This window comes from Danio rerio, chromosome 23 (genome assembly GCF_052040795.2).
Source record: "Danio rerio strain M-AB ecotype USA chromosome 23, GRCz13ab, whole genome shotgun sequence".
In the NCBI taxonomy this organism is placed as follows: domain Eukaryota; kingdom Metazoa; phylum Chordata; class Actinopteri; order Cypriniformes; family Danionidae; genus Danio; species Danio rerio.
The window spans coordinates 30800197-30825022 of NC_141043.1; the positions used below are offsets into that span (position 1 = coordinate 30800197).

A 24826-nucleotide genomic window follows, 5' to 3' on the forward strand; every position below is an offset into this window, starting at 1 on the left:
ACATAATAAATAACCAAGCATACCTAAGCATACCCTAGCATACCCCAAGCAGGTTGGGATTCCCCATTCCAAACATCAAACGTTTAAGTGTGGTTTATTCATAAACTAATTTCGAGAGGATCACGTGCTTATGATCAACACAGTTGGCACTTCATTAGCTCCGTGATTTGCCCTTACATGATTACGAATGCATTATAAATAACCAGAGCTTATCACTATTCACCTACTTCCCACCCTTTTTCCGATAGGGCAACTTGGCGGCCCAGTGGCTAGCACTGTTGCCTCACAGCAACTATCCTATCGGGCAGGTTGGTATTTTCTGTGCGGAGTTTGCATGTTTTCCCCGTGTTATGTGGGTTTCTCCCTTGTTTCTCTGACAAGCAGGGGAGTTCTTAAGACCTACTTGAGCTCGAACTCCTCTCACCCTAACAGGAGGGATCCCCAGACTCGAGGATATTACGAGCTTAGAGCTCTTTCACGGTACAGTATGCCAATTACGCTTCACTGATTATCAGCTAAGTATGAACTCTTGAAAGGAGAACACAACAATAAAAGCTGTCAGAAACTGTAGTGGTGTGGGGGATAGAGCAAGCAACAAGTCCACTTCTGTCCGTTTTAGAAGCCTGACGTCAACAAATCAACCAATAGAAAACTGAAAAGGGAAAAAGACAAACAAGATCAATTGAAATAATTACAGGCAGGAGTGAACTACGCACATAACAACTTCTAATACCATCTTTCAACTGTATGGTGGATCACAATGGTTTACGCAGGGGTTGACCAACCCAGTTGCTAGAGATCTACCTTCATGCAGATTTCAGTTGCAACCCATAACAAACACACCTGCCTGTGATTAGTAAGTGCTGTTCAAGTCCTATTTAAATGGTTCAGGTGTGTTTGATCAGGGTTGAAGCTAAACTCGTTAGGAAGGTAGATCTCCAGGTACAGGGTTGAGCACCCCTGGTTTAACGGGCATAGGAGGTCTCAAACTTGACTCCTGGAGAGCCACAGTTCTGCGCAGTTTTGCTCCAACCCTAATTAAACACAGCTGATGCAACTAATCAAGGTGTTAAGGATAAAGCTGCGTTCACACTAGAGTGAGCTTGCGAAATTCTGTCGTACGGTTCTGCAAAAAGGGGGCGAGATTAAACAAGATACTTAGACATTTAAAAAAGTGAGCAATTGGTCCATATTTTAAACTTCTGTCCAGAGAGGTCACGTTTTGGTCCTCGATTGGTCTCAGGCAGTCAAGTGATGAGATTTTGCAGGTTAGAGTTCACCAAGCTTGAACTTTCCAATGCAGCGAACTGCAAAACTTGACACACGAGCTTGCGTTTTCGGTCTGACGCATTCGCGTGCGTATGAATGAAAGTCTATAGGGAGAAAAGTCCAGTGTGACCGCAGCTTCTAGAGACTATTAAACAGGTGTGAGTTGGAGATGGTTGAAGCTAAACTATGCAGAGCTGCGGCTCTCCAGGAATTGAGTTTAAGACCACTGGTTTAATTGCTACAAAAACTTGTTAAAATAAGTTATTGAAGAAAGTAAACGAGACAGAAATAAGAAAAAAATGATTTATTACTGAATAGCATTTATGTACAATATATTAACGAACCCACAAGTGGATTTCTTCTCAACATGTTTAAAATACACATGGAACCTTAGGATCAATAACTCGTATGCATTTGATTGAAAGCATCATCTATCAAGTCTTAATATCAAGTCTAAAATGGACAAAGTCTGGAAATTTAGACTAAACTGCCTTCACAAAGCGGCAGTAACTACAGTTTGAAACAAGCGTCATTCAAATGTCTTTCTGAAATGTCTTGAGCAAAGGATGTACGTGTTTTACAAACAACTCTAAAAATCCAAGTTATGAGGGGAAAAAGCAAGCACAGTATAAATAGTGGAACAATTAACCTTTAGTTTTCTAAAGGACACAATTCCCAGTGTATGATGTAGAGCAGTGTCACTCAACCACGTTACTGGAGGACCCCCAGCTCTGCATATGTCCATGCTTCCCTAAACAAACCCACCAGATTCAGATCATCAGCTCATTAGCAAAGACTGAAAGACCTGTAATAGGTGTGACAGACAAGGGAGACATCCAAAACATACAGTGTTGGTAGTCCTCAAGGAACGTGGTTGAGAAACACTGATGTAGAGCACCATGGTATAACACAATTCAGTCAGAATTATTAAAATCGATGTCACTCAGCTTGACTGAATCATGCTACTGTCACCAAACATATTCCAGCTACCCAGAGCAGATATATAACATATGACCTTGACAGTATAAAAATGCAGGAATTGACTGTAATAGAGCCTGCAATCGTTTTTTAAAATATGTTACACATAATACACGACCGTTGTTCTCATCCAGCCCTTCCATATGCATTTCAGACAATGAATGCTAAAGCTCCAGTTATTTTTCGCACCTACTGTTATAAATATATCTCATCTTCCAGTTAACAGTTCAAAACATCAGCAGATTTCTGACTGCGATCAATACAGTGGTGGAAGTAAAGCTACAAAAGTATGGAGGGAATAGTGAAGTTGGCATTCTACAAATGTGCTAGTAATGCAATGTCACATTGCCCGAAATTATCAAACCCCAAACAAAATGAGAAAAAAATGTTCAGTAGTACTTTAAAAATAAACTGAATGACTTTTCAATGCAAGTTAAATGTTATATTGCAGGCAAATAGAATGATGTATCATCAGTATTTTACATGTGTGTGTTCTGAAGTGGTACTCGCAACTATATCCCTAAAAGGACTGCAAACAAATAACAACAGTGCAGTTGAGCATGCCAACATCCCAGAATAATGAGAATACAACATCCTAAAACATTCCCATTAAAACAGCTGATTCTGAAACGCATACAACTGGTAGTGAGTTTCCTCATGACAAAAATTTCAGATTTTCTAAATTGTTTTCTGATTAAAATTGAGAGTTCAAACACAATACAGATTTGAAGAACCTGCAAACAATTAAATAAACATGCACATTTGCTCCCTGTGAACATTTAAAAGCATCCGTAACAACATTGATGGAGTAGGTTTAACAAACTCAGCCTGAGAAAAAATAATCTGGCTGTTTTGTTTTTACTAGAGTAATTATTTTGCATTTCTTCCAAAGGAACAAAGAACTGCAATGCCACTTTGTCACACAGTCACGGTGTGTCTTTTGCTACACTTAGCTTTGTACATGAATTGCTAGTCATAACAAGAGGAGACAGTGTTATCCACGTATTTTCACATTCTCACAACAGCAGTAGAGCACTATACATTATCGTAGACGCTGGAATATGACATGTTGTATTAGTGAATGAAGACAAAAATTCAACCTCAACACATTCGTTCAAAAAAACCACACAGTAAAAGTTCATTTTGGACACAAGTAGTGAAATAAAAACCTTAAAAATAAGAATGCCTGTCACAGTTCAATTGTCATTCCTGCCAAAATAATAACAAAATAAGTCCATGGAGGGCGGTTGTGCTGATATCAGCAGGAGGCTTGTCCATAATAGGGAACGCTGATATTGGAGAAATGGAAAAGGGCTGGGATGGACTCATACTCAGTAGTTTCATCTTAGATGGTGAGGTAGGCCTCGTCACAACTTTAAAAGGTTAAAAAAAAAGGGGGCTAAAACTGGCAGGCTGCTTTTGGCGTAAGTCTTTATTCGCTTGTGCGTCTCTACAGGGATCTACAGCATCCCGTGCGTTTCAGATCTTAATGTCTTCTTGGACGCTGAGTTGCGAAAGAGTCTTCTTAATCCGCAGAGCTGTAAGCCGCGCCGCTCCGTTGGCATACCAACACTCCCGCATGATCTTTCCCATCACTCTCAGCGCCTGCAGAGAGAAAAACCAAATAAAAAAATTAGGTTCCCAGCCTCTCTCGCACGTCTCTCTACAAATAACAGCTGAATTGAATTTTAAAAGTCTGTATTTCCACATGGAATATTCTCAGATGGGATGCCTTAAGCATATTGTAGTGACAAATGGCTTTTCAAATTGGCAAGAACGTTTGCTGCGAATGCAATGCCAGTTTATTTTTCTCATTATGGTTTACTACTATCACTAATTTCATTTGTAACGTAGACTAACCATGTCCTGTACATAACGATGTTCTGTACAGATTACTTAACGCCAATCTCTGCAATCTCAATTACAGGTCAAAGACCTGCTAGGAGAAATCTTTATTTCTCACACTTTCACCCCTGAGCACAACAGAGACCCTCCTACCATATGCTTCCGAGAAAATTCAGTAAGTTTTTTTATGTCCACCTAATGCGCTTGAAAACAGTGGGCAAGCAAAGGAGTGTCGCTTGGCAAGAGAGACATTAAGAGTAACAATAATATTCATTTGCATTTAATTTATACACCACACAGTATAGCAGTCTTTATCAAATAATTGTCATCACAAACTAAAAATCAATTATCTTTAGTTGAATAAATGCTTTGAAATGGGGATATTGAAATGTCAGTTGTGACAGAAAGTAGACATCAAGTAGGCAGACTAAAGCTGCGTCACCGTTCACATATTATCCGTCCTAAATAGTATTTGAACATGGAATTAGTATATCCCAAACCATAGTATTTAAGTAGTATGGAACTGTCTGTACTCTAACCGCTAATATTGCTCACAATACATTGTAGTCCTAATCAAATTTACGTCCAATCCACAAACTCGGATAAAAAGTGTAAACAAACGAGAAACATGGCAGATGCGCAAGACCAACCATCAAGTAGAGAGAGTCTTTGATAAAGTTGTTTGAATGACTGTTAATATCTAGCCAAATGGAACACATTTTAAGTAAAGTTTCACAAACTTATTTTGAGAGGAGCATGTGATATGTTTCATCTCAGCTGGTCTGTCATCTACAATTAATAGTCAGCCAATCAGATTAATCCAAACTCACTATAAGTAGCCCAGCTAAAATAAAATTCACTTCAATGTGTGATAGGACTAAAACGTGGCAATAAACAAGTATTTGCTCAATTCAAATGATTAGCAGCTTGGACCCGGAAACAGTATCCCATATGTTACGACTTCACAAGCAGGGAAGGTAGCCTAGGCAATTTAAATGAAAGAAATGTGGATAATGCATCAAGATGATGTAACTAAGCAACATACATGCCTGTTAATGAGTAAGTAGTATGTCCCAAAGCTTCTGTTACACACTCAAAAGTATGTACTTTTTCTTCACTAAAGGAGTACATAGTTTTATGAGGTATACAAGTTTGTGAACTGAGGCTCAACATAAGATTTAGCACATAAAGTTTCTTACCTCATAGCTCTGCCACCAGTTGGGCACATTAGGCCGAAGCCTCTGGTCACACACCACCTTCCTCATCTCTTCTATGGAGGGGTCGGACGGCACCAGGTCATAGTAGGGTAGCTGATAATCTTCATGGATACCTGAGAAGATAGTTAGAATGAGTTTGGTTTTACTGCTCTTGGCATGGGGAACAAAATACAAAGCAATCAACATTGAATTTTAAAACCATGGTAAATATTAAGCCTTCAGTGCATTTATTTAATCAGAAACACAGTAAAAACAGAAATATTGTGAAATATTATAGGAATTTTAAGTGTTTTCTGGCAAAGGTGGATTTTAAAACTCATTCTAACGTGCTGATTTGAACATATTTCGATATTAATGCAGTATTATTAATGCTGAAAACAGTTGTGCTGCTAGGCTAAACAACTTTCCATATTTAAAAATCAAAGTGCTCAGTCCTAGCTTAAACAACAGATCAGTGCTCTTTGGGTAAGGGATTCATTAGAATAAACAGCAAAAGTCAGGTCAAGACACTCGAAAAATGTGAAAAAAAATATTAAGCCTTTATTGACATGGCAAACACTTGACTTCATCAGGGTAACGTTGATGCGTAGGCAGTTTAAAGGAATAGCCATGTCAATAAAGGCTTTTTAATATTTTTTCCACATTTTTCAAATGCCTTGGACTTAATTTACAGGTTCTTTAATAAAAAGAAATTCAAAAGAAAGATTTTTTTTATTTTACAGAGGCAGTGTACTCTCTACTCATTTTAAAATCTTAAAGAGAAGCTCATAATGATAGACCACTATTATATGAGTTCTATGCAACCTGTGAAAAAACTGACATTAATTGCAGGCTTAATCTGTTAAGATGCAGTGGGTGTAAGATGGGTCTCATTTTTCCTCACCTCCAGCATTACACCGTCGTGCAATCTCCCAATATACCAGTCCCAAAGCATAGATATCAGCACACTTGAAAGAATCAAAATGCTTCATGTTGATCGTTTCATCTAGTACCTCTGGGGCCATATATCTAAGAAAGGGGAAAAAAAGCAACAACTTACATTAAAGTTTTCATAGTTACATTTAAAGACAAGCAGCCATTAGTATTAATAATGACAGGGCCAGATGTACCTTTTAGTGCCCACCCTCTGATTGGGTGCAATGTCTATAGTATCAGTGATGGACTCGTGCCGTACAGCGAGCCCTAGATCTGCTATGGCGCAAGTACCATTCTTTTTCACCAAGATGTTTTTGGATTTGAGGTCACGATGTGCGATGCCTGGTTTCCCTGTAGGAGATCATGATGGTTTAGTGAGTCCAGGAATTGACAAATTGTAAATTATTATAGTCTGGAGGATATTATTTTGATAATCACCCTGTGTGCCCAGGATCTCCATGTGCAGATGTGCCAGACCGCTGGCGGCTGAAAGCGATAACTTGATCATCCCCTCGATTGTGACGGAGTAGTGGTTGAGATAGTCAAATAATGAGCCATGCTCATGGTAGTCTGACACTAGCCACAGCTGTGTCCATGTGCCATTGTCTAAGAAACAGAAACATATTTAAACCAAAAAGATATTAAAAAATGAAATAAAATTACTCTGAATGTTTGATCACGTAAAGCAGTTCATACACATTTTTTTACTACTAAAATTCCATGAGTTAATTAAATTTTCATGACCTAATGTTTTATTGTTATATCTACGTATATGTGGTAAACGATAAAAAAAACAATGCACGTTCAAATGTTTTACATCATATCATAAAACACCAAATCTATGTAAAATGTATTTAGATGATGCTTACACAGCACTAATAATGTGAGGGCATGTGATTGGCCAAGGACAGACTAGAGCAGGGTTTCTACAGGTTTCATCGAGTCAAATTTAAGACTTTAAGACTTTTTAAAATACCATTATGAATAAAATTTCATATTTACACAAGGCTTAACGACCCAGTTAAAAAAATAAAAACAAATGTTGTGAGGAAGATAATTAAACCATAATTTGTCAATAGAGTTGATAAATAAACCTTTGTTATAACTTTTATTGAGATGTAATGTTAGCGCTTGAACAGGTGTCAGGCCGATTTAGTTACTTTACATGGACGTAGAAAAATTAAGATCGGTTTATTATTATTTTATGACATACAACACAATATTTATGTCAATTTAAGACTTTAAGGCCTAAAATCGTTTTTTAAATTTAAGACATTAAAACAGTTTAAGACCACACAGATACTTTGTAAAAGACAACTAAATGAATTATATTCAAGCATACAGATATTTGTTAAACTAATTTCAAAAGAATTTTCCAAAACTCTGTGTTTTTTTTTTTTCCTAAACTTTTCCAGGTTTTCCATGACCGTATGAACCCTGTTTAAGGGCTAGTTCATCCAAAAATGAAAACTAACTCATCATTTACTCCCCCTCAAGTGGTTTTGAACCTTTCTTTCTTCTGTTGAACACTAAAGAAAATACTTTAATAAATGCTGGTTGCCCATCGACTTCTATAGTAGTAATAAAATACAATTTGACACAATCTACATTGTAAAAGCGCTATACAAATAAAGGTGAATTGAATTGAACTGAATTTAATTGAATTGAATACTATGAAAGGCAATGGGTGCTAGCAACCAGCATCAAAAAAAAAAAAAAATTAAAAATACTCAGATAGGTTAACAAGTGAAGGATGAGTACATGACAGAATTTTCAGTAATGGGTGAACTACCCCTTTAATAATATAATATAATATAATATAATATAATATAATATAATATAATATAATATAATATAATATAATATAATATAATATAATATAATATAATATAATATAATATAATATAATATAATATAATTCTGTAATGCTACAATTACAAAGTTATTAAAATGAATGTTTAAATAACCATAATTTACATTTCATTCAGACCTTAAATTATTAATTACATATTTTATTTTAACAACTTATTGGGTGAACATAATGACATGTAACATGACTTGTCTTACCTTTATTATCAGCAGCAATGAAGCCCAAGATGTTTTCATGGCGGAGCATGATGGTTTGGTAAATCTCAGCTTCACGGAACCAGGAACGTTCCTCCCTGGATGAGAAGATCTTCACAGCCACATCACCTCCTCTCCATCTCCCCCTCCACACTTCCCCAAAGCGACCTTTTCCTATGATCTCCTGCAGTACAATTGTCCTGGCCACAGTCCTCTGAACGAACAAGGGCAGCCCTGCAGAGAGACAGAGAGAGAGAGAAATCAGCACACAGGCAAAACACTTTTCAGACATGCAGGAGAAGGATAAACATGCAACTTACCAGACCCTGAACCAGAGGTGGACAGATCGAAGATGAGATCCTGTAAGGTCTTGTCTTTGGCCAAGTACAGGTGATCACAGGATGGATCCTCAACATCCAGTCGCTGCCGGTGGTTATAGTTTCGTTGGTGGTGCTGGAAAAGGAGCACTCCCACGATAAGCAGCAGGCAAAAGAGGAAGACCGGGCCTGCTATCACTGCCACCAGCTCTACCGGACCCCAACTACCTCCTTTACCATCAGCAATCCCTGAAAGAGGCAGGTAAAAGGAAGATCATTTTCATGTTATGGCTAAAAAGAGACAAATGGTCAACTTCTCTAGACTACTATATTTTAACACTAAAAACAACATTGAAAAAAAAGAATTCTGTTGAATTTATACAAAATACAAGTTATAAAGCACAGGTGTCAAAGCCAGTTCCCGGAGGGTCGCAGCCCTCCACAGTTTAGTTCCAACCCTGCTTTAACACACTAATACTGCGGTCACACTCGAGTGAGCTTGCAAAATTCTGTCGTATCGCGCAGCGAAAAGGAGTGGGATTAAACAAGAAGATTAGACATTTAAAAAAAGCGAGAGATTGGTCCATATTTAAAATTTCTGTTCAGAGAGGTCACGTTTTGATCCTCGGTTGGTCTCACTCAGTCAAGTAATGCGATTTCACAGGTCAGAGTTCACCAAGCTTAAACTATGAAACTCAGCGAACTGCGAAATGTGTCGCACAAGCTTGCATTTCCGGTCTGACGTATTCATGTGCGTATGAACGCAAGTCTATGGTCCAGTGCGACTGCAGTTTCAAACAAGCCTGAATGACTCAATTAGTTTGATCAGGTGTGTTTAATTAGGGTAAGCACTAAAATGTGCAGAGCTGTGACCCTCCAGGAACTGGCTTGGACACCAATGTTATAAAAAATTATATATTTTCATCTTTCAATTTGCTTAACATTAAGCTTAACAGTGAAGTTAAATTCTAAGATTTTCATAAGATTAATAAAAAAATTGAGTGTTCAATGAAAGCAGAAGTAAATGTCAAATGCCACATTTCATTATTTTGACAATGCAGATTACATAACAAAGCAAGTATTGCAGTAAATAAAATTCCATTTTGGTTGCCAACTAAAATTACTATTCAAAAGTTTGAGGTTGCAAGACATTTTTTAAAGCAATGTGTACATGCACCAATGCTGCATTTATTAAAAAAAATAAAAAATAAAATAAATCACTTATGCTGCAAAATATTACTACAGTTAAAAAAAATAAAATAAATAATAATAACAATAATTATATATATATATATATATATATATATATATATATATATATATATATATATATATATATATATATATATATATATATATATATATATATATATATATATCAGTAACACTTTACTTTGATGGTCCATTTGAGTATTAGTCGAATGTCTGTTTAAAATCTGTTGATACATGTTAACTCACATGAACTCTTACCCCAACCTAACATTCTACTTATAATCTAATGAAAATTAGCTGGCATGTAGATGCAATGTAACTTAAATTCAACAAACAGACCATCAAGATAAAGTGACCAAAATATTTTAATGCATTTTAAAATTTAATTTACTTAGGATAGCAAACCTGAATTTTTAATTCATTTTTCTGTAACTCTATAAACATAAAATACTATTCATAGAGAAAACGGCCTTAATATTTTTAACAAACACAAAACAGATTTCTTTTCGAAAATCTCTTAAAGAATAGAAATTTTTAAAAAAGTGCATTTATTTAAAATATAAATCTTTTGTAGTAAATGATGTCACATAATTCCATTGATCCTTCCTGAATAAAGAAAAAAAAGGCATTAAAAAAAGCCTTACTGACCCCAAACATTTGAAAGGTATTGTGTTTGGCCTGTACTGCTACCATTGGGAATCTGGAGGTTGATGCTGTTGCAGAAGTCTGTGTAACAGCAGTGCGTGTTGAGCAGGCCTTTAGCGCTCAAGCAGTAGATGGGCTGTCCAGGAGGAACCAGGCTGACCCGAGGGATGCAGATCCGTACTTGCTGCTCTTCCTGCCCATTGATGTAGGATGTGGAGGCCATGCAGGCCCCATCTGTCTCGCACACATACCCTGTGCTCTCACAAGCAGTGCAGTTACACTTGAGAGCTAGAGAGGGACACAAAGATCACAAATTCAAACAGGACTCTAAAAAACGTGTGCGTCTTCCTCATAAAATCTGATTATAAATGAGGATGTGTTGACTTCCTTCAGTGCAGGGTGCCGAGACTTTTTCTAATGAAGGGCCAAAAACCAAACTTGATTAAGGTTAGTTGGCCAAATTACGCTAGTTTTTGCCTTGATTTGCTCGCTGATGTCTTCTGCATAGTCCTCTATACGTCAAGTGACCATATTTACATAAAAAAATCAGCATCTAATTGAAACATTTGATTTCAGTTTTTGTAGAGCAGCATAGAACAACAAAAAAAAGTGTAAATCAAATCAGAAATGACCATCTCTGTGTTGAAGGCATTCACCCCCCCAAACCTCTTCATCATTCTCACTTTCTTCTCAGATGGGATTGTGGGCCAAATCAAAGGTTACGATTGACCAACTTTGAACCGCGGGCCCTACTTTGGGCATGTCTGCTTTAGTGGATGCTTCAAGTGAGCTGTCCTAGTGAGTCAAAATGTCCACCAGAGGGCAAGCAAAACCAATTTGAAGGCAGGGAATGACTGGGTAAGGGCAAGTCTGGTCTGCATGCAGAGTTCAGTTTGCTTCCAAACTGCATAACATGAAACTGAATCCGCCACTGCAGATGAACCCAAACACACTGTGTACAGCAGAAGCTGCCATGAGACAGTCAGATTCGGACCTCCACTGCAGCACCTTTATATCAGCAGAATACTTCACAGACAGTATTGCTTTTTTTACACAGTCACAGAATTCAGTTTGAAAAAGACAACAAACAAGATGATAAGATGCGACACTTAAGAGCTACTGTCATACCTCTAAGAAAGTAAACGATTATTTACAAAAGCAGTAATACTAAAAACACATTAAAAACTCAATTTAACCTTTCCTAATGTGCTGCTAGAGAATGGTCTGGGTGGTAATGAGCTCACACTAGCCCTTTGTATTGTTTGATTACTTGAAGCATTCATGATAACTTTTCACATAATATATAACATGAGTCATTTTTGTTTACCAACTCGGGGTGCCTTTTCCAAAAGCATCATTAGCCAACTACGGTGACAATTGCTGATATTAGCGTCATCGTTCAGAGTTCCAATGAACATTTGCACACTTGTGGTTGGAGGACAACAGCTCTCGGTGGTTGGCATAGTTTCTTGTTGTATGACATATGAACTTAAATAGATCATGCACTTAAGCAAAATAAGCAAGCTAACATGAAGCACTATATATACACCTGCACCACAAGCATAGCATCAACAACAATTCTAACTAACTTGGTTCAAACGCCATAGACCTGTTGCATAAAGCTGGATTTGGGCTTGTACACTGACTCTGAGTTTTTGGGTTCAAGAGGGCGGGTTCCTTGACCACAGTAACATGCCCTGTAGGGCTAAACTGCTTTGGAGCAGGTTTTATTCTGGGTTGGAGTAACCCACAATGGATCAGTTGTGATTAAAGTTGTGATCAGTTGTGATTAAAATGACATAAACCTGACGCAATAAAGCCACTACCAGTCAGCTAGAGTCTCTTTTTGGGGCTACAAATTGAGACATTTTTGAGACAAAATAGACTTTTGTAGCTATTAATTTATCTGCATTATATGAATTGTAGTTATATTAGAATATTATATATCCAAATGGTTTAGAATTGTCAATTAATATTAGTTATAACATTAAAATATTTAAATATTCACATATACATTTTCTTAACTATGAACTATGTGCGAGTGTTGAAGCTGGGTTCTACTGATGAAACTGCAAAACTATCTTCAGTAAACTTTGATTGAATCTTCTTCATATGACACACCAGTCATTTTTGGGTTAAAACCATCAGTCGCCCAACAAAAGATTTTAAAATGACTTTTGAGCTTGAAATATATTTACAAGGTGGAAATAAACACTGCTGACGCAGCAAAAGTTTACGATGGCAACTTAAAAATATATTATTAAATAAGACCAAATCAATAATGTACCCTATATGCTACGTATAATAATATATTTTTAAGTTGCCATCTTAAACTTTTGCTGCAATAGCGGTATTTATTTCTGCCATGTAAATATGTTTAATTCCATTATATTTCTGATCATAACTTCTAATCTAATCTTTAACAGAGAAGCGAATAGACAGTTAACAGAGAACGTTTATATCAAGTGATGTAAAACCACTAAACCTGATCTTAACCATGTTTGATTTGTTTGTTTTTTTTCATGCTGAAACTTACTCTGCAACCAAAAGCAGTTGCAACTGCCTAGATTATTTTTGCAATAATGGATCAAATTGTTGTTATCAAACAGGAAATTATGTCATTGTTTAGGTAACACACACCAGTAATGGTAAAAAAATGATTGATTTTAATTTATTTGTGTGAAGAAGGAATCAGTATGCATGTATAAAAATCTGATTCTGCAACTTGTTTACATAAACCTAAACATTGCAATGCAACTGACACATACATTCAGATATGCATTAGATCAGTATTTCTCAACCATGTTCCAGGACCACCACCAGCTCTGCACATTTTCCATGTCTCCGTGACCAAACACACCTGATTCAGTTCATCAGTCCATTAGCAGAGACTGAAAGAAATATAATGGGTGCAACAAATAAAGGAGACATCCAAAACATGCATTGATGGTGGTCCTCCAGGAATGTGGTTGAGAAACACTGCATTAGATCATAGCAATGTCACTGGAGCTAGCAACATTTTAAAAAGCTTTTAAAAAAACAGCGTATGTTAGTTAATATTTAGTCTCATCCACTAACCAGTTTCAGAACTCTTTAAACGAAAATAAAAACAGAAAAAGCAAATTTAAACATTATTTTTTTTTGGCTGGTATATTGGATTATTTCCAAATTTCAATTAATCGACTTGTGTTTTCCAGAAGGCTTTTCAGCAATCAATTGGATTATAAAAAAGTATTTGGGTACAAGTAGTTGTAACTACTTTGAAGCAAGTTATTTGCTTGGATTATTGTTATCTAGTGAGATCATTTTGAGTTTATTGCCATTTCAGCTTCTCTGGATATGTTATAGAGAAAAAAACCCAGATCAAGTTCACCACGTTTTATAAATGCCACTTTTCTATAATTATAAAAATATTCTAATTAAAAGTCGTCAACAGCAATAAATAATACACAAGGTAAAATAGATAAATAATAATAATAATAATAATTATAAGTAGAAGAAGAGAAGAAAAAAAATCTAAAACAGTTTAAAGTTTACTTTTAATAAAAATTGTACAATTATAAAAGGATTCACATTTAAATCTATTTAAAATCTCTCCAGATAAATGTCTGATAGATGTCTGATAACATTAAAATAGGGCATTCCACAAGTATAAGTTTGTCAGATCACTTAAAGATATACTGGTGGTGGTACCATGGTGCAAAGATGATAACAAATAGCAATATGATTGAACTTAGTTGGTAGTAAGTTAATTTTTCTATTGGAAAACGTATGGACTTTTTCCCCCAACTGGTCTTTTAATAAAATGCTTCTTTTAAGAATTAAAAGCCATTCGCTCATTTGCGCAAGTTAAATCTGCCAATTTAAAGCCATGAAAACATGCTTTTTATTTAAAAATGTACTATTTAAACACATATATATATAAAAAAAAAAACATATACCAGTGTAATCTAGAAATGTAATCAAAGTTACATCTAAACTTCAGTATGCAATCACAATAACATCTATTTTTTTTCATTGTGCCTACAGCATGATCTTAAAAGTCAGATGGTATAAATAACACTCTTCAGGGCAGTTCAAAAAGTTATTGTGGTGGTGATCATCTTTCCTTATGTCACCATTTTCAACTTTCATCACCATTGTGTAGTTATGTGTCTCTTCAGCAGATCAAGCAAACTCAGACAGGATATGATGGTCCACGGCTGGTACACAGACTGCCGAGGTCATGACATGGAGGGTGGTGTTCACACTTCACCGGCGCCCTCGATTTTATCCGAGTCGCATACAATAGCAGGCCACTTAAGACAAATTGCAGTGGTTTGAAAATAACAGGGAGTTCAGACGGCTCGACGGCTGATCACAACAGGACCCACCAAGTGACAAAAAGCTCTTTAATGCAGTCTTTTCTGAGCGCCCCTGTCAAGAAAGTTCTATTCTAATCCTCTCGTTTCAACGCTTTCCCACATGTTCGGTCCTCTGTTTTTACCTTGTACTCTTACTGTCACTCATCTCACTCCACACACTTAATTGATCTGACTCACTACACTTCCTCCCACAGTTGTTCGCACACAGGTTTATTGCACAACTCATGACATGCTATTGGCTGAACCACACCCTTGCTGAACAAGTGTCAACTTCGCTTTTTCACCGTGTGTATGCGTGTGGGGGTGTGCGTGTCAAATGTCATAGAGCAGGAGAAGGGAGTGCGAGAGGGTGTTTGTGCACTCTTTATAAATCTTAAAAAGGCTGTGATCTAACAGACATCGAAGCACACTGCCAGTAACCGTTAGTGGAGCGGATCCAAGTCAACTGAAGTTCACATGCACAAGGAATTTCCTGCAGATTACATGGAGGTAACCAGGCCCTGATAGCGAGAGGAAAAACAACCCGGTGCCATAATAACCCTCTAATGGAGCACACGCGATATCATTAAATCACCGGGCGGCAAATAGAATGACCGTAATTGCTTCGTAGTCTCTTTCCAAAGTAGTCTGAGAAAGCGCATCATAGAGATCTCATTAATCACAATCAAGATAACTATGCTTACATCTGAAGTGTGTAATTTTTGTTAAAATGCTTAAGGGAAGAAAACTGGGTTTAATACAGGCTATACTAAACCAGCGTTTTCATTAGGACTTTATTTTTCTTATGTAACACATAAGTAACCATTTGTTGGCTTATTAACAAAAAAATGTAAAGATACGGTCAAAAGTTTTTCGAGCAACCAAAACAAATGGTCAAAGCAAACCTACCCAGCTAATAGTGTGGTTTGGGGATATGGATGCGTTTCATCCACTAATGGAAGATGATGAAATTCTACATGGTGACAGAAATTGCACCCTTCAGTTTTTAAGTGCTCTTCAAACACACTTGATTGGCTTTAAATGACAGTAAGCCAGTCCAATCACTAAGAAACTACATCACAATGTCTCTCTTTGGGTCAACCATAAGACCTTTCAGTATGATATTTCCTCTCCACTTTGGCATAGTACACTTATCAACTTGCCAATAACGTGCACTGCAAAAATGCTTTTCTTAGATTTTTTGTCTTGTTTCTAGTCCAAATATCTAAAAACTCTTAAATCAAACAGAATTTTCTAGACAAGCAAGACATACTGTCTTGTTTTAAGATATAATATGCCAAAATTAAGTGAGTTTTTCCTTAAAAAAAGTTAAATAATCTGCCAATGGGGTAAGCAAAATAATCTTATGTCAAAAGGAAAAACAAGATTATTTTGCTTACCCCATTGGCAGATTATATTGCTTGTTTTAAGGAAAAACTCACTTAGTATTGGCATATTATTTCTGAAAACACGACAATATTTTTTGCTTGCCTGGAAAATGCTTCTTGATATAAGAGTTTTGAGATATTTGGATAAGAAACAAGACCAAAAAATCTAAGTAAGAAAATTTTTTTTTGCAGTGTGTGCGAGGAACCCCTCAAATGTATTGGCTGTATATTTTCAACAAAATCATGTCAAAAAGTAAATAAATAAACAAAAGAGTTGGCTATTAATTTATACAACAGCAGCAGTATAAACAGTGCTGGTTTATACTTCTGCGTTGAGTGCCTTATGTGTAGCTGTGCATTTATACTTCTGCATGCTGTTAGTGTTGCTCTGCAATAACACTTCAGAAATGCTAGCTGGCAGTAGGTTATGGTATATTCCCCTAAATCGAGTTTCTTTGCGGATGTTTTGTTTTTCTGAATATTACCTTAATGTACAAATAGCTAAAACTCGCTCATTCAGAGGTGGGAATTCGCGGACGACTTGCAACAAACACTCGCCCCATTGGGGTCGTGGCCCTCAGCACCGCCCACACTGGTCAGAGCTACCAAGTCGACCAATCACAGCTTTTTTTTTTTTTTTTTGAGAGGTGCGCTTACGCATCGGCATCAGCCACAGCGAAGACTATGCGACTGAGTAAAGGCTGCACTGGACCACACGCGTGAGAAATTATATAAATCTAATACAGGGGGTAGAGCATTCCATTTTCTAAGACCAGCTACTGTGAAAGCATGGTGACCCCTGCATTTTAGCCTCAACTTAGGGATGCATAATGATCTCTGGTTTGATGACCGAAGAGACAGACCAGGCTGATGTTGTTAATTTTAGTACAGATTCTGCTTAAAACAGTCCCTTTAAAATCCATTAACTACATCAAATCCTATTCTGAATTGTTTGCTACAGTCCCACTGCAAATTTTTACCACAAAGAATGTTTTTTTTTTTACTTTTAAAATCAGTTAGTGATGTTTCTACATCAAACGTTGTAAGATGTAATGAGAAATACAATCTTTTTATTTTACCGTATTTTTAAGTGTTCTTTCATGTCTTACAATTGCAAGAATTTGCTAACCTGCTAAACCAAACCTTCCACAACACCATTATCAAACACTAAATCACTTGAGCTACAGAAACCCGACACTCTTTCCACTCACATTCCAGCAATACAGTCTGAGAGACTTCAAAAAGACCAATCAAAGTTTAGGCAAGGCATGTCGACAAAACTGCGAGCGTGGCTCCAAAACCTACAGCGAGAGTAACGTGAGCAGTTCAGGCCAAGCGAGGTCTTGTATGCGCATAATTGGTGGCCTTACACTGGCTCTTTGTGTGGAGATTAAGGGGACATGAGGAGGGATTGGGCAGGCTGTGTCTGGACAAAGGATGGGAGTGGGCTGTGCGGTGGAGGATGGTGCAGTTTTACTGTTAGAGTGGCTGGGGGGTAGGGGACTCCCCCAACATGCTTTTAAGAGCTGCCGGTGAAAACAGATATGCCAGGACAGAACACAGAGAGGTAACAGAGGGCGACTTACAGAACCCCCAGCTGCGATGGGATTTCGGCCGAGAGACTAGCAGAGAGACAGACCTTAAAACCCCAGTCTAGACTCGGCTTAACCCAACAGAAAAGAGGGGAATTCAGTAAAGGACAACATCAAAATCTCAATGCCAGTGTGAAGTTCCTATCATTCCATTCTTGTTCAGACAGGAAATGAAAACCATTGCGGGAAGACGTGAATGAAATCGTTGCCATTAAGAGTGCGCTTGGCTGATCATAGTCAGGCTCAGGGGAAGCCTTTAGTCAACACTGAAGCCGCAAACAACTTCACATTACTGGTACTGTGACTAAAGCCTGGACACATTTCACAACCTCTCCTTCACATGAGCACTAGCTTTCCATGTTGGGGTCAAAGTGAGAATTAAGAAGAGCTCACAGGGTTTGTGGTTTAAACACTCAGAGGCAAATATTGCCCCCTGCGACACAAGCAGTCCTCTCATATCTATTACAAATGGACGACCCGAGCGGTGCTTGTCTCTTGTTGAAGGCATTATCTCTTGCTTCACCTCCTCTGGATAATGAAAACCCATCATCCTCCTCTTCTAGCAGGATGCCAGGGGCTACTGAGAGCGGGCAGACTGAGAGAGTGCAGTTACCCAAGATGCATAGAGCTGAAATGAGATCCATTGAGCACCCAGACAGGGAGCTGATTAAGACATGCCGACGCCACCAGACAGAGAGCACGCTCACACACACATACAGACGACGAGGCCATGCACTCTAAAACACACATCAAACTACACTCACAAAATCAATGCAGCAAAAGGAAGGGGAGCTTCTTCAGAACCCTTATGGTCAAATTACTCATCTGGTCCAGAGGCAAACATTTCTCTTTCTTTGCCTGAAAACATTCAGTTTTTTCTGTTTTAAAGTGCAGCAGCCACAGAACATTTCATGCCGTCAAAATAATGCAGTTTTGTCTGATAAATAGAAGAAATGAAGTAGTTTGTAAATAGACAAACTATTGTTCAAGTGTTTATCGTTGTACGTTTACAGCAGCAAAGGTGTTTGTGCACAGCTAGTGTTTTTCAGGCAATGATAAACTTCTGGTTTAAGCTTTATGTGACTATTTTCATAAGGTTCCTTTTACAACATTGAAGTTGTAATGTAATTCAAATATAATCAGTTAAATAGACTTAAGCTTTCACTTGGTTGTTAAAGCATAAAAAGAGACAAAAGACCATTTAAAACGCATGTGCCGTCAATGGTCGCAGGCTAGCGCAGAAATTCTATTGAAAATACTGGGGTAAATCTGGGGTAAAGACAGTGAAGATCAACATTTTTTTTTTAAAGAAATCAACGCAACGATTTAGTATGTGATGACAATTAATCTGAAGCCCTGGGGCTGGTTGACTGAAATTAAAAGTCTGTTTGCATATACCCCATTACTCTAGATTCTTCTGAAATTACTAATATATGTGGATTTGGTGCTGATTTTGAGAACAGTTCAACCAATGGTATAAGAGCAGCAATTTAAAACTACATTATATTCAAATATTTAGAAAATAGATTTCATTGAAATCTTCTGTAATGTCATCAGTTTAGACTTATAAAACTTTAATCAATCTAAAGAATCCTTGCTGAATGTATATGATTTTTAAAAGTTTACTCCAAAGTTTGTAATAAATAAAATGCAAAGTTTGTAAACTATACATCATTAGATCATAGTGATCAAAAAAGGACCTAAACATGAAAAAAATTAAACATGATAAAAATAATAATAGCAGCCAACATGACTTGTCCAAGTCTCTCATTAGCCATATGGTTTTATATTTCCTCTTTTTCGACAATAAATAATGATAATTTTGTTTGACCTGCGTTTGGATAAAAATTGTTAAAATGTCAATTCACATTTGGATACAATATTTGAGATATGATTTCATTTTAGCATCAATGATCTCAGAGGTTTTGTTTTTAAATCTGGACAGGGAAATTAGGAAAACAGGAGATACTTAAGTTTAGGGCTGGGTGATTAATCGAAAAATTACCAAAAGTGACATTCAGAACCTATAATCATTCAAATTTTTCCAGGTAGATTTTTCGATTACTTTCCCTACTGCTTGTGGAATCACGTGACCCCGCTCTGTTGGGTACTTTTGTGTTACTTTGCATCACAATGGCGATGATTGGAAGCTGTGCCTGAGACAGCATATTTTCCATTACAGTAATGCTTTAACAGGCATCATAACCACCTAGTTGACCTTTTATCCACAGGTTATCATTATCATAGGTTATCATTAATCAAAGTTGTGTCAGTATAATATTCAATCCAAGACGTGGGACAAACATTTTTTGGGTTAAAAATATCATTTAAAATAAAAATTCTCTTTACAGAAGATGCAAGAAATGCACTGTTATGTATTTCTTGAAAAAAAGAAATAATACAAATATTATTTACAGGATATACAAGAGTTATTTTATATAGAAGAGATATTGCCTATTTTCCACATTTAATATGAAGAACACTGAAGATAATTTATTTTGTTTTCAGAAGTGCAAAATTATAAATAAAATAAAATAATCATTCATTTTAATTTTAGACCAAATCATCCAGCAGTACTTAATTTAAATTTCATACTTGAAATATAGTGTATAACACACATGGTGCCTTCATAGTATTTTCTTTGGCCTTTTTGGAAGTTAGAGTCTTGAACATGGTCTACTTTTTTTACAACTGTATAATGAAATAATGTTAATAATCACAGTTTATTATAACACAAATTAAAGACAATATTTGAAGCACAAAATGGAAAAAAAATCAATTTAGTTGTGCTATTTTAAAGCAGGAACTATAATGTAGGTCACACAAAGGTCTGTCACTATGTAACCAGCACTGCCCGTCGGCCATCCGGGTCATTATCAAGGTCATTAATGAAGCGGAGACCAGCTTCAGTCGGCTGTGACCGTGGACTCAACCCCAGCAGCCGGCCTCCCCAGACACACACTCGCACGCACACACACTCCCCATGAACCCACATATCTTTCCGTGCTCTGATCTTATATACAAGCACACACATGCAAAATATGGCTTAATGTGCTCCCTTTCATTTCCATAACAGCACCTGGAGCCCTCCCACCATACAAGCCTCAAATGTCTGCTTCTTCCTGACTTCACAACACACATCTTTATATACATCAATAAATTTCTAGAATTGTGAAAGTAGAGAATTAACTCACTTTTTCCAACTTGGCGCTGCTGTTATGAGGGGTGGAACGCATTAATGGTCATTTCTTGTAAGCAACTCACTTAATCACTTGTAAAATGTGAGTCACTAGTAAAATGTATGTTTCAATGGGTCATTGTGTCATTCCAGGAGTGTTTTTCAACAAACGTAAATGCGGAAGAGCAGAGAGCACAATTAATAATACTTTGGTTTGGTCTGCATATGTCGAAGGGGAAAAGAATAATGTGAGAGAGAATGAAAGTGACGCACCCTGCCTCACGGCTGTCTGCCTAGCACACACTGCCCATATCACATTGCTGTTGTTTTCTCACACAGGCCTGAGAGAAGCGTCACATGGACATCTAGAAGACTCACAAGAAGCTAGTTTATCAAAAACAAACAAAAACAGAATGCTTACTGAGTAACCAAGTAGTCTACGATGAGCCAGGAGCATAGCAACACTAAATTGAGTTTAGCAGCAGCAGAAGCACCTCAGCTCAGTCAAATAATTACCATAACATGGCTGAAGACGCCAATCTGTTTCATTTCCACTAGTCTGTGTCCAACTACCGGCAGCTGTGCAAACCCATCACTGGCAGCCTGAAGGCGCCTCTCGCGCTAGACTCTGACATTGAGCTGACCCAGTCAGACGTACAGGTGGGATCTGTCTGTTTAGCATTTCCTATCAAGTTCTATTAGAGCATTTGGCAGGATTTTGTGCAACACAACCATTCGTGAACAGTGCTATGATTCTCTGTAAAAAAAAAAGAGATGAGTCACCAATTAGAGATCACAGATTGCTGAACTTTTTCAAATCATGGCCCCTGCTGTGTTACATTTCATTACACAGCCTTCCTTCTCAGACTTGAGTTATCATCACACTACAAGAGGGTGGCTCAGTTTTTTTTTTCAAACTGATTTTCTTCTCAATATCGTCTGAGCAACATCCCTCTGCCTCACACAGTTTTGTCCCTCCAGAAAAATCACACCAGTGTTTTCAAGCACAAACTGTTATCATGCTGTGCCATGCAACCACAGACATGTTTATTTGTGCTGTGGATGTAACCACCATCCGTTTGGCCATACAAAAGAAAGGCAGACTCCCTTGACAGGCCACTGAATAGGGCTCATTGCCCACATTTCCATTACAAAGGACCAGACTCCAAATCTGACTTGAGTCTGAACTTGCTCAATGACCAGCTTCCCATCGTAGTCTACGACACAAATGTACTTGAATACACAAGAACCAGTAAAATCTGTAAATAAATGAAGCATTTAAAATAATGGCATTACAGGCCTTATGGCTTGGCAATGGGGGTCAACGAGGACTGTTTTTAATCAGATGAAATACACAATGCTGATTAATGTTAAGAAACACAGCCGGACTGTTTTGTAAACAAGGTACACCACAGCAAATGATGTACTGACAACAACATTTACGATATAATCTAACATAACTACAAACAAGGCCAGTCATTTTAAATGAATCACTGGAATTCATGACAAGCTACATGTCACAACTAGCAATGGGAAGACCGACTTATTACTGTATATTGTTTCTTTTAAACATTTTCTAAACCAAAAATATGACAATAACAAAAACATTACACATCTCGATGACAGTAATAAAGTGAGGGGGAAACAAACAAATGATGCAGGCCATTTACAGAGTCCTTTGATAATTTAGCTTTTACATTTTTATGGTTAAATATTGAATCCAGCACATAATATACAGATTTTTTTAAAACATAGCTACAAATACAAAAGAGATTATTTGCTTTTGATAAACATTGTTAATGTTCAAAAGCTATGAATCCTTTTACAATATTCCCCATTCTGACAACTCATATTGATCTAAAAATGTAAAGGTAGATATGTATTAAATGCACCAATGTGTACCTGAAATAAAGAGTTTATGTTGGCCTGTGAGTTATGATTTCTTTTCAGTAAATCATAATTTTATAAGTGATTTTGGCTGAACCGAGTCCAGAAATGAATCCATTTGAATGTTTGTGAATCTTAAGTGCTTTGAAGTAAAAACAATTATTTAAGAAAACATAAGAGGAAAAACAAAAATCAACACAATAGATAAGTCTTACACTAATTCACCAACCTAATGCTATCATTTTGCGTAATTCAGGTGAATCACAGGACGACCCTCTCCTGTTTACGAACTAAACCGATTCAACCGATTAACTGAAAAGCTTCGAATCAACTACACAGGATTCACTTCGGAACAGGATGAACCCTCGTCAAAACGTGTAAATTACCAGGTAAGGTTGGCGTTTCAAGTTAATAAATAAAAGTTTAGCAATAATTGACGTTTTGTGAAGTTCTGGAAATATGGGAGGTTTGGCCATACGTGCTACAACTCAAGTCAGGACTTAACGTTAACAATATAGTTTTGACCGAGATGTAATAGTAAGTTAGTTGCAAACGTAAGGTAGGCTTAAATCCATACATTTCACTAGCAATGTAAGCAGGCTCGTCTGTAAACAGGGGGGAAGTGTGTACATTAATTATTTAAACGTGAATTTATTTGGGTATATTTTCCAAGGGGGCAGCAAACGCTCCTCCGCGGTTAAATCCTAAAATGCAACCTCGAAATTATCTATACAAATAAAAAAACAGTAACGGATCAAGCTCACTAGAACATCCTAAGCCAATTCTACATGAATACGGAATAATTTAGGATACAGATGAGTGGTTTACAAACCCCAGACACAGCGCCATGATGAGCGCCAGGCTGCCTGCCTGCCCCGTCCAGCACAGCACAGCCTGGCCACGCTCTCTCTCCACACACCATCAGCCTAGCAAATAAATAAATACACACACCACACACGATCACAAGCCCCCGACTCACCATCGCCGACCGCCAGTAATCCACACAGGGCGAGCAAGGCTACAGCAGTTCGTCGAGGAGGCATGACTGCAACATTCCCATCTCTTAGCATTAATGCATTCGTTGTGTGTGATATTGACAAGCGAGCGAGACTTCCAACACAACCACAAACCGACCAACCATACACCGTCTGCCAGGCTCGGCTAGACAATAGTGGGTTAAAGGGGTGTGCCCAGCTTTAAAGGGGAGGGCTCCACGCTTGGGCTCCTTTGTTGTGGTGAAATGTCTCTTTACAAGGACTCATTTGTGAATTGGCCCGATGGTCCTGTCTGTAGTTGAGGTCTCGTCTGGAGTGTTGTTTATTTATGCAGTGTCATATCTTATGTTCCTGACATTTGGCTTGTGGCTTTAGTTGACGGAGTTAAGGCAATCAAAACTGATTCTTAAGCAATGGGGAAACGTAGGGTTGTATCGAGGACATTATTTTTCCTATAAAAGCAGTTTTTTCCAGGCTTTGATGCCACATTATTGGTCGATGCTGCCAGATACAAAATAATGTTTCTTATATTTGTTATAAGCAATAATATATATATATATATATATATATATATATATATATATATATATATATATATATATATATATATATATATATATATATATATATATATATATATGTATGTATGTATATGTGTGTGTGTATTAAATTCAGTTCAACAAATGATTGATGTGAGATGAAGGCTGAAAAATGGGGAGAAAAAAAATACTAGCTTCTCCTAAACATTTTTGTCACATGAATAGTTCACATACTGATTCACTAATATTTTACATTGTCGTATTTCTGGTGAATCAGACTGCGATACGATTACAAAAAGTTGTTTTCAGTGGTGTAAAGTAACAAATTACAAAAATTCTATTTACTTTGACTTTTTTTCAGGAATTGTAATTTACTAAGTAGTTTTAAGAATGTGTACTTTTACTTTCCGTCGAGTACATTTTTAGTGCTGTATTGGTATTT

At 37.1% G+C, this 24826-nt stretch overlaps 1 protein-coding gene and 1 long non-coding RNA gene across 5 annotated transcripts; both read right to left on the reverse strand.

The window, feature by feature from the left end:
- Window positions 1-1558: 1558 nt before the first annotated feature.
- acvr1ba (activin A receptor type 1Ba) lies at window positions 1559-23991 on the reverse strand. Of its 4 annotated transcripts, none has more exons than XM_087305040.1 (9): window positions 23830-23991; window positions 10466-10750; window positions 8609-8854; window positions 8292-8522; window positions 6663-6830; window positions 6419-6575; window positions 6193-6317; window positions 5292-5422; window positions 1559-3852 (listed from the first exon to the last, which is right to left on the reverse strand). In XM_087305040.1, the coding sequence occupies exons 1-9, from the start codon at window positions 23918-23920 to the stop codon at window positions 3727-3729; spliced, it is 1560 nt and encodes a 519-aa protein (XP_087161166.1). In that variant the 5' UTR covers window positions 23921-23991; the 3' UTR covers window positions 1559-3726.
- On the reverse strand, window positions 19582-21720 carry LOC141380507 (uncharacterized). Its single transcript, XR_015523710.1, has 2 exons — window positions 21480-21720; window positions 19582-21347 (listed from the first exon to the last, which is right to left on the reverse strand). It is a non-coding gene; the product is annotated as an uncharacterized LOC141380507 (long non-coding RNA).
- Window positions 23992-24826: the final 835 nt, after the last annotated feature.

Coding starts and splice junctions, on each gene's coding strand:
- acvr1ba (XM_087305040.1), bottom strand. CDS start 23,920: ATGCTAAGAGATGGGAATGTTGCAGTCATGCCTCCTCGACGAACTGCT. Junction 6,318..6,418: donor CAGAGGGTGGGCACTAAAAG/GTACATCTGGCC, acceptor CCCCTTTCTTAG/ATATATGGCCCCAGAGGTAC. Junction 3,853..5,291: donor ACTGGTGGCAGAGCTATGAG/GTAAGAAACTTT, acceptor TTCTCTCTGCAG/GCGCTGAGAGTGATGGGAAA.